Source organism: Oncorhynchus nerka, linkage group LG9a (assembly GCF_034236695.1).
Source record: "Oncorhynchus nerka isolate Pitt River linkage group LG9a, Oner_Uvic_2.0, whole genome shotgun sequence".
Taxonomy (NCBI): Eukaryota; Metazoa; Chordata; class Actinopteri; order Salmoniformes; family Salmonidae; genus Oncorhynchus; species Oncorhynchus nerka.
In genome coordinates this window covers 16379085-16397396 of record NC_088404.1, presented here as the reverse complement: position 1 = coordinate 16397396, position 18312 = coordinate 16379085, and the positions used below count along the sequence as shown (strand labels likewise).

At 43.1% G+C, this 18312-nt stretch overlaps 1 protein-coding gene across 1 annotated transcript in view; it reads right to left on the bottom strand.

The window, feature by feature from the left end:
• tmtc3 (transmembrane O-mannosyltransferase targeting cadherins 3) overlaps positions 1-16770 on the bottom strand; it is a 135779-nt gene extending 119009 nt beyond the window's left edge. The window contains exons 1-3 of the mRNA XM_029667427.2: positions 16543-16770; positions 15670-15883; positions 4058-4276 (exon numbers count right to left, since the gene is read on the bottom strand). Of these exons, the coding sequence (XP_029523287.1) occupies positions 4058-4276; positions 15670-15858 (408 nt within the window). The 5' untranslated portion in view covers positions 15859-15883; positions 16543-16770. The remainder of the gene's footprint in view (positions 1-4057; positions 4277-15669; positions 15884-16542) is intronic.
• Between the last annotated feature and the right edge of the window lie 1542 nt (positions 16771-18312).

Below are 18312 nucleotides of genomic sequence, written 5' to 3'. Positions count from 1 at the left end.
AACTTGTCCCACAAGAACACTTTGGAGGAGCAGTGACCAACGATCTTGCAGCCATTTTAGGAATGTGTCAATCCGCACAAAAATGAAAACGTACATCCACCTTTTCGTTGAAAGGCGGTACAAGCCGGCTGTTCCGACCAACATCAAACTTTGAGGGAGCAAGATAGCCTGACATGATTTGGAGTACTTCCAGATCTATTTTAATCATCTAATGGCATGTACCCGATCTTCTTGTTCTATTCTGGCTGTACATTCTCTTTCCCTTGTGTTCAAGCTCAAATTTCTGTTGTTCCCAATTTGTCTTATTTATCTAGTATCTCCCATGTAGGGTTTTCCACAAATGCTTCTTACTTAATACCCTCTTATGGCTGCGATCCCCGTACAGGGATCAACATCAGGGGAAATTTCAGAGTGACAACTAAAAATACAACGTCATAACATTAAACATTCCTGAAAATGCAAGTGTCTTACATCCTTCAACATATTAGGATCTTGGTAATCAAACTACGTTTTCCGATTTAAAATAGCTATTACAGAGAACAAATACCATGCTTTTGTTTGAGAAGAGCAATCAACAAAACATTTTCCACCATGACAGTTTTTACACATTCACATCTGAAGGTAAAATTATGACTTATATTCTGATATCTTGCTCTTATTTCTCTTCCTGAGGGTCCCAGTGATCAAATGAAGTGCCATTTTCTTTGATAAAATCCATTTTTATACCCTAAATCGAAACATTTTGTAACCCATTTGTGCCGCGAATTCCATCTCTATCAATTTTTTACGGAGCATTCGACATAATTACACACGGTAAACAATCGTTTATCTAGTCATGGTTGGTTTCAGTGCATTCCTCTGGATACACAGCCAAACATCAGTTTTTTTTGCGGGGAGTATTGACCGAAGTGAACTGATTTGAAGACAACGAGCAAATGACTACTTTGCGCACCAATAATTTTAGCGAAGCTTCGTTGATTGACTGTATTTCTGCCCAATGACCACTGATCTTTAAATCTAGCTGGATAAATAGCCAATGAGCTGAGGTAAACGCCAGTATGTAATGGTTTTGGGTTGGACCACCATTCCTTGTTTGTAAATGCACGCGTAACGAACTCCATTCTCGCCTTGACTATCAAAGGAGTTGCTGTGACGCTTGTTACGCGCAGCAGTATTTCGGAAAGTTGTATTTTCAATGATTTAATTGAAGACATCATGGCGAATAAATCAGGAAAAGCAAAGTCAAAGTCTAAAGTGAAAGTGAAAAAGTGAAAGTGAGAGATTTTTTGTTTGAGGAATCTTTTAGTGTTATGATTCAGGAACTGAGGAACTGTTTCTGCAAGGACAGGACGTACTTCTGGACAGGTAAGTGCTAATGCAGTTTTATGAAATGTAAATATATACACTGCTCAAAAACATTAAGGGAACACTTAATCAACACAATGTAACTAAAATAACACATCCTAGATCTGAATGAATGAAATAATCTTATTAAATACTTTTTTCTTTACATAGTTGAATGTGCTGACAAGAAAATCACACAAAAATTATCAATGGAAATCAAATGTATTTATTGGATTTGGAGTCACACTCAAAATTAAAGTGGAAAACCACACTACAGGCTGATCCAACTTTGATGTAATGTCCTTAAAACAAGTCAAAATGAGGCTCAGTAGTGTGTGTGGCCTCCACGTTCATGTATGACCTCCCTACAACGCCTGGGCATGCTCCTGATGAAGTGCCGGATGGTCTCCTGAGGGATCTCCTCCCAGACCTGGACTAAAGCATCCACCAACTCCTGGACAGTCTGTGGTGCAACGTGGCGTTGGTGGATGGAGTGAGACATGATGTCCCAGATGTGCTCAATTGGATTCAGGTATGGGGAACGGGCGGGCCAGTCCATAGCATCAATACATTCCTCTTGCAGGAACTGCTGACACACTCCAGCCACATGAGGTCTAGCATTGTCTTGCATTAGGAGGAACCCAGGGCCAACCGCACCAGCATATGGTCTCACAAGGGGTCTGAGGATCTCATCTCGGTACCTAAAAGGCAGTCAGGCTACCTCTGGCGAGCACATGGAGGGCTGTGCGGCCCCCCAAAGAAATGCCACCCCACACCATGACTGACCCACGGCCAAACCGGTCATGCTGGAGGATGTTGCAGGCAGCAGAACATTCTCCACGGCGTCTCCAGACTGTCACGTCTGTCACATGTGCTCAGTGTGAACCTGCTTTCATCTGTGAAGAGCACAGGGCGCCAGTGGCGTATTTGCCAATCTTTGTGTTCTCTGGCAAATGCCAAACGTCCTGCACGGTGTTGGGCTGTAAGCACAACCCCCACCTGTGGACGTCGGGCCCTCATACCACCGTCATGGAGTCTGTTTCTGACCGTTTGAGCAGACACATGCACATTTGTGGCCTGCTGGAGGTCATTTTGCAGGGCTCTGGCAGGGCTCCTCCTGCTCCTCCTTGCACAAAGGTGGAGGTAGCGGTCCTGCTGCTGGGTTGTTGCCCTCCTACGGCCTCCTCCACGTCTCCTGATGTACTGGCCTGTCTCCTGGTAGCGCCTCCATGCTCTGGACACTACGCTGACAGACACAGCAAACCTTCTAGCCACATCTCGCATTAATGTGCCATCCTGGATGAGCTGCACTACCTGAGCCACTTGTGTGGGTTGTAGACTCCGTCTCATGCTACCACTAGAGTGAAAGCACCGCCAGCATTCAAAAGTGACCAAAACATCAGCCAGGAATCATAGGAACTGAGAAGTGGTCTGTGGTCCCCACCTGCAGAACCACTCCTTTATTGGGGGTGTCTTGCTAAATGCCTATAATTTCCACCTGTTGTCTATTCCATTTGCACAACAGCATGTGAAATTTATTGTCAATCAGTGTTGCTTCCTAAGTGAACAGTTTGATTTCACAGAAGTGTGATTGACTTGGAGTTACATTGTGTTGATTAAGTGTTCCCTTTATTTTTTTGAGTAGTGTATATTAGCCTGTGTGTGTTTATGCAACTTTCAAAATGATTCCACCAATCTTATAACCCTCAGGGTCACCAACTTCCACAAAGGTGTCTTTTGAACACTCAAATATATGGGCAAGGCAGAGCCTCAGAGTAGGGAATTAGAGCGACTACCATACTCCTGGGAAACCAGCCCCATTTTTGTTATATTCTCCAGCAAGAAAATAAAAAACAAAGAGTCACTGACTGTTTTAAGAGGTTCTGAAAGACACATGAGGGTGTCCACTGAAAGCAACAAAAACTAGAACTTAAAAGACACCCACTAAATTAGCACAAGAAGTGGCAAACAAAATAAAACACACCAAATTTAAAAACTGTCAGGAAAAAAAAAAAGTGGAGCGAAATAAAAAACAGGGACGATCAGATCAAGGATTGTTTTACAACTCAAATAGGGACCGACAACTAAAGGTGTTCACCCTCCCTCCACATTTCTCAAGACAACTGGAGCACTGGCCAGACAACTTCAGCACAGGTGAAACGCCTTCTGACTAACGAGATGACAAACCAGCACAGGTGTAAAACATACTGACACCAATCGGTGCGCCTAACGTGTTAATGTCCAATCTTGAAATATAAATGGAAAAACCATCGCCTGTAACTTCTACCCAGTCACACATTTATACTGACTCTACACACAATAATTTACGCTGTTACTACTTTGTTTATCATATATCCTAGCCTAGTCACCTTACCCCTCTACATATAGTATTTACCTCTATCACTCCAGGGTCTTTGCACATTGTAAATATGGTATTGGAACTGACCCTGTATATAGCTTCTTATTTTCTCATTTTCCTTATTTCCTATTTCTTGTGTTATTTGTTCTACCTTGTTATTTTTTTGTGCTTCGCATTGACATTGATTACTGCATTTTGGGGTTTGGAGCTGGCAACAAAGGCATTTGACTGTACTTGTGCATGTGACATTAAAATTAAGATTATCCTAGATCTGTACCAACAGTTGAGCAGACTTCCAGCCTTTGTGTGGACGGGGTGAACAGCAGAGTTAATCTGATCCTAGAACAGACTTACGGCCTCTGTGTGGATGGGGTGGACAGCGAACAGCAGGGCCGCAACCAGGCTGGAGGTCTTGTCCAAGAACAGACGGCAGAACCTCAGAAAAAGCACACACACCACAGAATGCAGCCCCACGTTGAGCAGGTGGTAGGATGCAGAACTCAGCTCACTGAAGAAATAGTTCAGACGGAAGGTGAGCACTGTCAGGGGCCGGTACGATTTGTGGCTCCGCTCCTGTAATGAGACAAAAGATATATGACAGGGAGTTATTAGCTTCAAATGCATAAAGACCGATTGAGGGTAGTTGAGACATCAATTCAAAATGATTTTAGCATTAGATACAAGTCAACCCTGCTGTCAACTATAAATTACTTTTCACTCTAGGAATGTAGTTCTGGTACCAGGTTCTGTCAGTGTCTAAGAAGAGACTGACTAATCTTTAACATAGTATAGCAATTGGTTGTTAAAACCACCGTAAGCCAACATAGGGATTGAGGATGGTAATAATTCCGTCACTGCATTATAAGCTTCTGATAGGCTAATTGACATCATTTGAGTCAATTGGAGGTGTACCTGTGGATGTATTTCAAGGCCTACCATCCAACTCAGTGCCTCTTTGCTTGACATCATAGGAAAATCAAAAGAAATCAGCCAAGACCTCAGAAAATAAATTGTAGACCTCAACAAGTCTGGTTCATCCTTGGGAGCAATTTCCAAACGCCTGAAGGTACCGCGTTCATCTGTACAAACAATAGTACACAAGTATAAACACCATGGGACCATGCAGCCGTCATACCGCTCAGGAAGGAGACGTGTTCTGTCTCCTAGAGATGAATGTACTTTGGTTCAAATCAATCACAGAACAGCAGCAAATGACCTTGTGAAGATGCTGGAGGAAACAGGTACAAAAGTACATATATACACAGTAAAACAAGCCCTATATCGACATAACCTGATAGGCCGCTCAGCAAGGAAGAAGCCACTGCTCCAAAATCACCATAAAAAAGCCAGACTACGGTTTGCAACTGCACATGGGGACAAAGATTGTACTTTTGAGACATGTCCTCTGGTCTGACAAAACAAAAATAGAACTGTTTGGACATAACAACCTTTGTTATGTTTGGAGTAAAAAGGGGGAGGCTTGCAAGCCAAAGAACACCATCCCAACCGTGAAGCACAGGGGTGATAAAATCATGTTGTTGGGGTGCTTTGCTGCAGCAGGTACTGGTGCACTTCACAAAATAGATCGCATCATGAGGCAGGAAAATTGTGGATATATTGAAGCCAACATCAAGACATCAGTCAGGAAGTTAAAGCTTGGTTGCAAATGGGTCTTCCAAATGGACAATGACCCCAAGCATACTTCCAAAGTTGTGGCAAAATGGCTTAAGGCCAACAAAGTCAAGGTATTGGAGTGGCCATCACAAAGCCCTGACCTCAATCCTATAGAAACTGTGTGCGGAGGCCTACAAACCTGACTCAGTTACACCAACTCTGTCAGAGGAATGGGCAAAAATTCTAATTGAGTGCATGTAAACTTCTGACCCACTGGGAATGTGATGAAAGAAATAAAAGCTGAATACAATGCTGTGATAAAGTATTTGCCTCCTTCCTGATTTCTTATTTTTTTGCACATTTGTCACACTTAAATGTTTCAGATCAAACTCATGTTAATATTACACAAAGATAACCCAAGTAAACACAAAATGCAGTTAAGTGATCATTTGATTTATTCAGGGAAAAATATATCCGAACCTTGATGGCCCTGTGTGACAAAGTTGTTAAATCATGAATTTACTGTGGTTAATCACATTTTTTGGAAAGCGGAGTTCAATTTCACTAGCCACACCCAGGCCTGATTACTGCCAGACCGGTTGAGTCAAGAAATCAATTAAATAGAACCCGGCCAAAAGCTCTCAAAGCAAGACATCATGCCGCAATCCAAAGAAATTCAGGAACAGATGAGAAACAAAGTAATTGACATCTATCAGTCTGGAAAGGGTTACAAAGCCATTTCTAAAGCTTTGGGACTCCAGCGAACCACGATGAGAGCCATTATCCACAAATGGAGAAAATTTGGAACAGTGGTGAACCTTCCCAGGAGTGGCCGGCCTACCAAAATTACCCCAAGAGTGCAGTGACGACTCACCCAAGAAGTCACAAAAGAACCCACAACAACATCTAAAGAACTGCAGGCCTCACTTGCCTCAGTTAAGGGCCGTGTTCATGACTCAACCATAAGAAAGAGACTGGGGGAAAAAATGGTATCCATGGCAGAGTTCCAAGGCGAAAAACACTGCTGACCAAAAAGAACAAAGGCTTGTCTCACTTTAGGCAAAAAAACATCTGAATGATCCCCAAGACTTTTGGGAAAATATTCTGTGGACTGACAAGACAAAAGTTGAAATTTTTGAAAGGTGTGCATATGGCTTAAAAGTAACACAGCATTTCAGAAAAAGTTCATCATACCAACAGTCAAATATGGTGGTAGTAGTAATGTGATGGTCTGGAGGTACTTTGCTGCTTCAGGACCTGGATGACTTGTTGTGATTGATGGAACCATGAATTCTGCTCTCTACCAAAAAATCCTGCTTCGTGACCTCAAATCCTGCTTCGTGACCTCAAGCTGAAGCGCACTTGGGTTCTGCGGCAGGACAATGATCCAAAACACACCAGCAAGTCCACTTCTGAATGGCTTAAAAATAAATAAATTAGGGTTTGAGTGGCCCAGTCAAAGTCCGGACTTGAATCCGATTGAGATGCTGTGGCGTGACCTTAAAAAGGCGGTTCACGCTCGAAAACCGTCCAATGTGGCCGAATTAAAACAATTCTGCAAAGACGAGTGCCAAAATTCCTCCACAGCGATGTGAAAGACTCATTGCAACTTGACTGCAGTTGTTTCTGCTGAGTGTGGCACAACCAGGTATTAGGTTTACGGGGCAATTACTTTATCACATAGGGCCATGAAGGTTCAGCTAGCTTTTTTCCCTTAATAAATAAAATCCTCACTTAACCCAAGTAAACACAAGATGCAGTTATCTTTGTGTAATATTTAAATGTCTGATCACAAACATTTAAGTGTGACAAATGTGAAAAAAAAATGTGAAAAAGTCTACTACTTTTCTGACATTTGACATTCTTAAAATGAAGTGGTGATCCTAACTCACCTAAGACTTTTTCCTAGGATTAAATGTCAGGAATTGTGAAAAACTGAGTTTAAATGTATTTGGCTAAGGAATATGTAAACTTGCGAAGCAAAACTGTGTGTGTGTGTGTGTGTATATATATAGATATATACACACACATACACTGCTCAATTAAAATAAAGGGAACACTTAAACAACACAATGTAACTCCCAAGTCAATCACACTTCTGTGAAATCAAACTGTCCACTTATGAAGCAACACTGATTGACAATACATTTCACATGCTGTTGTGCAAATGGAATAGACAACAGGTGGAAATTATAGGCAATTAGCAAGACACCCCTAATAAAAGGAGTGGTTCTGCAGGTGATAACCACAGACCACTTCTCAGTTCCTATGCTCACTCTAGTGAGTTCCTATGCTCACTCTAGCATGAGACGGAGTCTACAACCCACACAAGTGGCTCAGGTAGTACAGCTCATCCAGGATGGCACATCAATGCAAGCTGGGGCAAGAAGGTTTGCGGTGTCTGTCAGCGTAGTGTCCAGAGCATGGAGGCGCTACCAGGAGACAGGCCAGTACATCAGGAGATGTGGAGGAGGCCGTAGGAGGGCAACAACCCAGCAGCAGGACCGCTACCTCCGCCTTTGTGCAAGGAGGAGCAGGAGGAGCCCTGCCAGAGCCCTGCAAAATGACCTCCAGCAGGCCACAAATGTGCATGTGTCTGCTCAAACGGTCAGAAACAGACTCCATGAGGGTGGTATAAGGGACCGACGTCCACAGGTGGGGGTTGTGCTTACAGCCCAACACCGTGCAGGACGTTTGGCATTTGCCAGAGAACACCAGGATTTGCAAATTCGCCCTGTGCTCTTCACAGATGAAAGCAGGTTCACACTGAGCACGTGACAGATGTGACAGTCTGGAGACGCCGTGGAGAACGTTCTGCTGCCTGCAACATCCACCAGCATGACCGGTTTGGCGGTGGGTCAGTCATGGTGTGGGGTGGCATTTCTTTGGGGGGCCGCACAGCCCTCCATGTGCTCGCCAGAGGTAGCCTGACTGCCATTAGGTACAGAGATGACATCCTCAGACGCCTTGTGAGACCATATGCTGGTGCGGTTGGCCCTGGGTTCCTCCTAATGCAAGACAATGCTAGACCTCATGTGGCTGGAGTGTGTCAGCAGTTCCTGCAAGAGGAAGGCATTGATGCCATGGACTGGCCCGCCCTGTTCCCCAGACCTGAATCCAATTGAGCACATCTGGGACATCATGTCTCGCACCATCCACCACAGACTGTCCAGGAGTTGGCGGATGCTTTAGTCCAGGTCTGGGAGGAGATCCCTTAGGAGACCATCTGCCACCTCATCAGGAGCATGCCCAGGCGTTGTAGGGAGGTCATACAGGCACGTGGAGGCCACACACACTACTGAGCCTCATTTTGACTTGTTTTAAAGACATTACATCAAAGATGGATCAGCCTGTAGTGTGGTTTTCCACTTTAATTTTGAGTGTGACTCCAAATCCAGACCTCCATGGGTTGATACATTTGATTTCCATTGATAATTTGTGTGATTTTGTTGTCAGCACATTCAGCTATGTAAAGAAAAAAGTATTTAATAAGAATATTTCATTCATTCAGATCTAGGATGTGTTATTTTAGTGTTCCCTTTATTTTTTTGAGCAGTATATATATATATATATATATATATATACACACACACACACAAAAATATTTATTTTACAATGGTTGGGGAGTGCCAAGATGGTGGCACAGCGGCTTCAACACAGCATCCCCTATCAGTTATCTAGGGTGTGCATATATATATATATATACATACATACATACTCAGCAAAAAAATTAACTGTCAAATGCATTTATTTTCAGCAAACTTAACATGTGTAAATATGTGTACGAGCATAAGATTCAACAAGACAAACTGAACAAGTTCCACAGACATGTAACTAACAGAAATAGAATAATGTGTCCCTGAACAAAGAGTGGGGGGTCAAAATCAAAAGTAATAGTCAGTATCTGGTGTGGCCACCAGCTGCATTAAGTACTGCAGTGCATTTCCTCTTCATGGACTGAACCAGATTTGCCAGTTCTTGCTGTGAGATGTTACCCCACTCTTCCACCAAGGCAACTGCAAGTTCCTGGACATTTCTGGGGAAAATGGCCCTCACCCTTCGATCCAACAGGTCCCAGACGTGCTCAAAGGGATTGAGATCCGGGCTCTTCGCTGGCCAAGGCAGAACACTGACATTCTGTCTTGCAGGATTTCATGCACAGAACGAGCAGTATGGCTGGTGGCACTGTCATGGTTGAGGGTCATGTCAGGATGAGCCTGCAGGAAGGGTACCACATGAGGGAGAAGGATGTCTTCCCTGTAACGCACAGCGTTGAGATTTACCTGCAATGACAACAAGCTCAGTCCGATGATGCTGTGACACACCGCCCCAGACCATGACGGACCCTCCATCTCCAAATCGATCACACCCCAGAGTACAGGCCTCGGTGTAACGCTCATTCCTTTGACGATAAACACGAATCCGACCATCACCCCGGGTGAGACAAAACCGTGACTCGTCAGTTGAAGAGCACTTTTTGCCAGTCCTGTCTGGTCCAGCGACGGCGGGTTTGTGCCCGTAGGCGACGTTGTTGCCGGTGAGGTCTGGTGATGACCTGCCTTTACAACAGGCCTACAAGCTCTCAGTCCAGCCTCGCTCAGCCTACTGCGGACAGTCTGAGCACTGATCTAGGGATTGTGCGTTCCTGGTGTAACTCGGGCAGTTGTTGTTGCCATCCTGTACCTGTCCCGCAGGTGTGATGCTCGGATGTACCGATCCTGTGCAGGTGTTGATACATGTGGTCTTCCACAAGAAGTCTGAAGTTATTTGGATTTTTACAAATTAACTTTGAAAGACAGGGTCCTGAAAAAGGGATGTTTCTTTTTTTGCTGAGATATATAAAGATATATACACATACATACACATACTACCAGTCACAAGTTGACACACCTACTCATTCCAAGGATTTTATTTATTTTCGCTAGTTTCTACATTATAGAATAAAGACATAAAACCTATGAAATAGTAAACAAAGAAAGTGTTAAATCAAAATAAAATAAAATATTTGATTCTTCAAAGTAGCCACCCTTTGCCTTGAGAGCTTGACACACTTGGCATTTGCTCAACCAGCTTAATGAGGTAGTCAACTGGATTGCCTTTCAATTAACAGGTGTGCCTTGTTAAAAGTTAAAAAGGAAGGAAAGAAATTCCACTAATGCGTTGGAGCCAATCAGTTGTGTTGTGACATGGTAGGGGTGGTACACAGAAGATAGCCCTATTTGGTAAAAGACCAAGTCCATATTATGGCAAGAACAGCTCAAATAAGCAAAGCAAAAAAACAATCCATCATTACTTTAAGACGTGAAGGTCAGTCAATGCAGAACATTAAGTACTTCAAAAGATTCTTCAAGTGCAGTTGCAAAAACCATCAGGCTCTATGTTGAAACTGGCTCTCATGAGGACCACCGCCACAGGAATGAAAGACCCAGAGGTACCTCTGATGCAGAGGATAAGTTCATTAGAGTTACCAGCCTCAGAAATTGCAGCCCAAATAACTGCTTCAGAGTTCAAAGAAGCGACACATCTCAACATCAACTGTTCAGAGGGGACTGCGTGAATAGGCCTTCATAGTCGAATTGCTGCAAAGAAACCAATACTAAAGGACACCAATAAGAAGGAGACTTGCTTGGGCAAAGAAACACGAGAAATGGACATTAGACCAGTGGACATCTGTCGTTTGGACGGATGAGTAAGAATGAGATTTTTGATTCCAACTGCTTTGTCTTTGTGAGACGCAGGGCAGGTGAACGGATGATCTCCGCATGTGTGGTTCCCACTGTGAAGCATGGAGGGGGTGTGATGGTGCTTTGCTGGTAACATTGTCAGTGATATATTTAGAATTCACCCTTAACCAGCATGGCTTACCACAGCATTCTGCAGCAATACGCCATCCCATGAGGTTTGCGCTTAGTGGGACTATCATTTTTTTTCATCAGGACAATGACCCAACACACCTCCAGGCTGTTTAAGGGCAATTTGACCAAGGAGAGTGACAAAGTGCTGCATCAGATGGCCTGGCCTCCACGATCACTGAACCCAATTGAGATGGTTTGGGATGAGTTGGACCGTAGAGTGAAGGAAAAGCAGCCAACAAGTGCTCAGCATATATGTGGGAACTCCAAGACCATTGGAAAAGCATTCAAGGTGAAGCTGGTTAAGAGAATGCCAAGAGTGTGCAAAGTTGTGATCAAGGCAAAGGGTGGCTACTTTGAAGCACACATTTATTTTGATTTGTTTAACAATTTTTGGTTACTACATGATTTCATAGTTTGTCTTCACTAGTATTCTACAATGTAGAAAATAGTAAAAAATAAAGAAAAACCCTTGAATAAGTAAAGTCACAACTCCAACACCATCATTAAGCTGGTCGATGTCACAACAGTGGCGCCTTATCACAGACAACGATGAGACAGGCTATAGGGAGGAGGTCAGAGACCTGGCAGCGTGGTGCCAGGACAACAACCTCTCCCTCAGAGTGATCAAGACAAAGGAGATGATTGTGGACTGCAGGAAAAGGAGGACCGAGCAAACCCCCATTCTCATCGACAAGGCTATAGTGGAGCAGGATGAGAGCTTCAAGTTCCTTGGTGTCCACACCAACAAACTATCATGGTCCAAACACACCAAGAGAGTCCTGAAGAGGGCAGGACAAAGCCTATTCCCCCCTAACCACCCCAAACCCCGGCCAAAAGCTCCGCACCTACTTGCCCGAGCCTCCTCAGCTTCTCCTTCACCCAAATCCAGATAGCAGATGTTCTGAAAGAGCTGCAAAACCTGGACCCCTACAAATCAGCTGGGTTAGACAATCTGGACCCACTCTTTCTGAAACTATCCGCCACCATTGTTGCAACCCCTATTACCAGTCTGTTCAACCGCTCTTTCATAGCGTCTGAGATCCCTTATGATTGGAAAGCTGCCGCGGTCATCCCCCTCTTCAAAGGGGGTGACACTAGACCCAAACTGTTATAGACCGATATCCATCTTGCCCTGCCTTTCTACAGTCTCCGAACGCCAAGTTAATAAACAGATCACTGACAATTACGAATCCCACCGTACCTTCTCTGCTGTGCAATCCGGTCTCCGAGCTGGTCACGAGTGCACCTCGTGACCAGCGTTGTACGAGATCTTCAGTTTCTTGGCAATTTCTCGCACGGAATAGCCTTCATTTCTCAGAACAAGAATAGACTGATGAGTTTCAGAAGAAAGTGCTTGGTTTCTGGCCATTTTGAGCCTGTAATCGAACCCACAAATGCTGACGCTCCAGATACTCAACTAGTCTAACGAAGGCCAGTTTTATTGCTTTTTTAATTAGCACAACAGTTTTCAGCTGTGCTAACGTTATTGCAAAAGGCTTTTCTAATGATCAATTAGCCTTTTAAAATTATGAACTTGGATTAGCTAACAACGTGCCATTGGAACACAGGCGTGATGGTTGCTGATAATGGGCCTCTGTATGCCTATGTAGACATTCCATGACAAAATTTGTTAATATCTACACTGTATTTCTGATCAATTTTGTGTTATTTTAATGGACAAAAAGGTTGCTTTTCTTTCAAAAACAAGGACATTTCTAAGTAACCCCAAACTTTTGAATGGTAGTGTGTATGTATGTATGTATGTATGTATGTATATATATATACATACATTCGAAGTCCGAAATATACATACACCTTAGCCAAAATCATTTAAACTGTTTTTCACAATTGCTGACATTTAATCCTAGTAAGAATTCCTAGTCTTAAGTCAGTTAGGATCACCACTTCATTTTAAGAATGTGAAATGTCAGAATTATTTACTTCAAATTTGATTTCTTTCCATCACATTCCCAGTGGGTCAGAAGTTTACATACACTCAATTAGTATTTGGTAGCATGACCTTTAAATTGTTGAACTTGGGTCAAACGTTTCAGGTAGCCTTCCACAAGCTTCCCGTAATAAGTTGGGTGAATTTTGGCCCATTCCTCCTGACAGAGCTGGTGTAACCGAGTCAGGTTTGTAGGCCTCCTTGCTCGCACATGCTTTTTCAGTTCTGCCCTCAAATTTTCTATAGGATTGAGGTCAGGGCTTTGTGATGGCCACTCCAATACCTTGACTTTGTTGTCCTTAAGCCATTTTGCCACAACTTTGGAGGTATGCTTGGGGTTTAACTTCCTGACTGATGTCTTGAGAGATGTTGCTTCAATATATCCACAATTTTTCTGCCTCATGATGCCATCTATTTTGTGAAGAGCACCAGTCCCTCCTGCAGCAAAGCACCCCCACAACATGATGCTGCCACCCCCGTGCTTCACGGTTGGGATGGTGTTCTTCAGCTTGCAAGCCTCACCCTTTTTCCTCCAAACATAACGATGGTCATTATGGCCAAACAGTTCTATTTTTGTTTCATCAGACCAGAGGACATGTCTCAAAAAGTACAATCTTTGTCCCCATGTGCAGTTGCAAACCGTAGTCTGGCTTTTTTATGGCGGTTTTGGAGCAGTAGCTTCTTCCTTGCTGAGCGGCCTTTCAGGTTATGTCAATATAGGACTCGTTTTACTCTGGATATAGATACTTTTGTACCCGTTTCCTCCAGAATCTTCACAAGGTCCTTTGCTGTTGTTCTGTGATTGATTTGCACTTTTCGCACCAAAGTACATTCATCTCTAGCAGACAGAATGCGTCTCCTTCCTAAGCGATATGACGGCTGCGTGGTCCCATGGTGTTTATACTTGCATACTATTGTTTGTACAGATGAACGCAGTACCTTCAGGCATTTGGCAATTGCTCCCAAGGATGAACCAGACTTGTTGAGGTCTACAATTTATTTTCTGAGGTCTTGGCTGATTTCTTTTGATTTTCCTATGATGTCAAGCAAAGAAGCACTGAGTTTGAAAGTAGGCCTTGAAATACATCCACATGGACACCTCCAATTGACTGAAATAATCTCAATTAGCCAATCAGAAGCTTCTAAAGCAATTACATTTACATTTAAGTCATTTAGCAGACGCTCTAATCCTTTTCTGGAGTTTTCCAAACTGTTTAAAAGCACAGTAAACTTAGTTTATGTAAACTTCTGACCCACTGGAATTGTGATAGTGAATTATAAGTGAAATAATCTCTCTGTAAACAAGTGTTGGAAATATTACTTGCGTCATGCACAAAGTAGATGTCATAACCGACTTGCCAAAACTATAGTTTGATAACAAAACATTTGTGGAGTGGTCGAAAAACGAGTATTAATGACTCCAACCTAAGTGTATGTAAACTTACGACTTCGATGTATATATACACACACACACTTTAAAAAAATCATAGATGGAAACATCATCGGGTCTAATGGTAATCAGTGTCACTTTCACGAAGTTGGAGTAATAACACGTTCAACTAGTCGTGAAGAGGGCACGACAAAAGGATTTGGAATGGGTCCCTAGATCCTCAAAAACATTCTACAGCTGCACCGTTGAGCCCATCCTGACTGGTTGCATCACTGCCTGGTATGGTAATGGCTTGGCCTCCAACCGCAAGGCACTCCAGAGGGTAGTGCGTACGGCCATTCAAATCACTGAGGTTAAGCTTCCTGCCATCCAGGATGTCTATACCAGGCAGTGTCAGAGCAAAGCCCTAAAAATGGTCAGTCTTCAGCCACCCTAGTCAAGGACTGTTCTCTCTGCTACCTCATGGCAAGCGGTACCGGAGCGCCAAGTCAAGGACCAAAAGGCTCCTTAACAGCTTCTACCCCCAAGCCATAAGACTGCTGAACAATTACTAAAAAAAACTATTTACATTGACCCCCCCTCCATTTGTTTTGTACACTGCTGCTACTTTCTGTTTATTATCTATGCAGTCAGTTCGCCCCTACCTACATGTACAAATTACCTCAACTAACCTGTACCTCGCACAGTGACTCGGTACCGGTAGCCCTTGTTTATAGCCTCGTTACTGTTATTTTATTGTGTTACTTTTTACTTTAGTTTATTTGGTAAATATTTTCTTAACTCTTCTTGAACTGCACTCTTGGTTAAGGGCTTGTAAGCATTTCACGTTAAAGTTTACACTTCTTGTATTCGGTGCATGTGACAAATAAAGTTCTATTGATTTGCTTTAAGAGCGGCTTGAATCTAGGTTGTGCCCTGAGTTGTTTATTTTCTAAATCTACGGAAGAATGTTTCGCTTCTCTCATTGACGTCTCAAACCCCGGCCTCTTCTGCTTGGCAAGCTTTCTCAAAAGTCTTGCGATGTTGCACCTTTGGGTGTAGAAATTCACATAGTAATGAATGGTGTCACATAGTCGGTGGCTTTGTTCATTCATATATACAGTCATTGGTCACATGATATGTCATGGCTAATCTAGTGCACCAGACAGATTCAAATCACCTCAGCCATGGGCGTGCCCCAGAAGTCATTGAGGAAGAGGTTGCGGAGAGGGGTGGCAGGCCGCAGGTCCTTGTTGTCCAGGATGGCTGAGACATCATCGAACACAAAGCCGCAGGACAGGCTGTTCCAGTAACACCCCACCACCAGTCCAGTCAAAAGCAAGATCTCCATCCACGACACGACAGCCATTGCTGACCAACGGCTTCATTGATCACTGTGATAGAGGAAGTAAGAGCAGGACAGAAGAGATCAGACTAGAGGATTTCTTTGTTCATTATCACATTATGGTTCACACATACAATGTGTCCAGCACAGATTTGCTAGGATACCAATGACACAGCCTGGTGACAAGAGACTGGCATCACAACAATGTATGCCTTCTAGTAAACTCTGATTCATGTTCCCATTCAACACAGACAGATTCGATTAATACTAACGATGATGACCAGGGAGATCATATTAAAACTTGAAAGGGTACAATGTAGTGTGCTAGCTCTAGTCCCTGGCATTAGTTAGCTTAGTTCCTCACTAGTTAGCTAAGCTATCCATCGAGAACATGATTCGATTGGAATCATGCCGTTTCAGTCATGTTAGTTATTAAACATGTTACATTTGACATCGATAAACGTCAAACATTATCATGTAGCTAGACAGTAATTGCGACGAATTAGACGCAAAACAACTACTAACGTTAGCTAGGACAGTAGGTCTTTCTACGCCTGCTAGTTCTACGTCGGTTAAACTCGGTAAAATGTTTGAATATCTAGCATTTGACTTATCTCGTTTACAAACTACTGATAAAATTGCTTACATTTCCTAAAATGTTATGTTCAATAACAATGTTAGAATTAGTGTGAAAATACAGAAACATACGTGAATTAGAGTATTTTATCGGCCATTGACATTCTAATGTGGCATACGCTAACAACTAGGAACATAAAAACTCCCAAAAAGGCTAGCAATAAATCCCAAAACATTTCCGGGGCAAAGTTGAAAAAAAAAAGTGACATTGATTTCTGAAACAGCCGTGACTATAATGTTGTTGTCACACATCCAATGACACTATAAAAAATAAAGTGGAGAATACAATGTATTTTCTATAAAACTTGAAACGTGTTTTAAAGAGGACGGGACGCGTTTTGGCTCGCTGAATAGCTTTTGCAGCAGTGATACGACGTTATCAGCCGTAAAGTTGTAGGTTGTATGAATTGACCAGCTGAGGGCAAAGATCCCCGTTGTATGTAACTCTCGTCGTTTGAGTCATTATCTGTTCTTTTGAGTTTTGAAGTTGAGTCTTTGCCTGACAAAGTGAAGTTAGGATATATAAGTTATCCTGTACGAGCGTATGTGCCGAATACATTAAGACGCTACAGGTGTTAGCGTATGGGCATGTGGCAGCAGTGTGTAGGCGGTAGGGTGCAAGGTGTGAGAAATGTGCAGAAGGGCATGAGACAAAGTAATGTGTAGTATTGGGGAAAGTTGTGGAATGTGTTAATTGTAGGGGTGCCCTTGGAGCTGGGGATCAGAAATATCCCATGCAAGAGAGGCAGGTGGGGTTTCCAGGGGTAGAGTAGAGCAGATGTTGTCATATGTTGAGGCAGTTTAGAAAGTAGACGAAGCTGGGTTAAGGGGGAGGAGTGGTGAGAGTAGTAGAGATAAACCAGTACAGAGGGAGGAGTGGTGAGAGTAGTAGAGATATACCAGTACAGAGGGAGGAGTGGTGAGAGTAGTAGAGATATACCAGTACAGAGGGAGGAGTAGGGAGAGTAGTAGAGATATACCAGTACAGAGGGAGGAGTGGGGAGAGTAGTAGAGATATACCAGTACAGAGGGAGGAGTGGGGAGAGTAGTAGAGATATACCAGTACAGAGGGAGGAGTGGTGAGAGTAGTAGAGATATACCAGTACAGAGGGAGGAGTGGTGAGAGTAGTAGAGATATACCAGTACAGAGGGAGGAGTGGTGAGAGTAGTAGAGATATACTAGTACAGAGGGAGGAGTGGGGAGAGTAGTAGAGATATACCAGTACAGAGGGAGGAGTGGGGAGAGTAGTAGAGATATACCAGTACAGAGGGAGGAGTGGTGAGAGTAGTAGAGATATACCAGTACAGAGGGAGAGGCTGAAAAGTGAAATAAGTTTCAGTGAGATTGGATTTTTAGCATTTATATCAATGGTTATCAATTGTACTGCAGGGATGGATCGGAAGTCTCAGAAAATTGAAGTTGTGTTGGCAGCTGCAGAGAGGTAATTGTGTGTGCGAGACTTGACAGCAGAAGAGTTACAGGATTTAAAAAATATATATGTATTTCACCTTTATTTAACCAGGTAGGCTAGTTGAGAACAAGTTCTCATTTACAACTGCAACCTGGCCAAGATTAAGCAAAGCAGTGCAACACAAACAACAACACAGAGTTACAAGTGGAATAAACAGACATAGTCAATAACGCAATAGAAAAAAGTCTATACAGTGTGTGCAAATGAGGTTAGATAAGGGAGGTAAGGCAATAAATAGGCCATAGTGGTGAAGTAATTTGACACTGGAGTGACAGATGTGCAGAAGATGAATGTGCAAGTAGAGATAATGGGGTGCAAAGGAGCAAAATAAATAACAGAATAGGGATGGGCTATTTACAGATGGGCTATG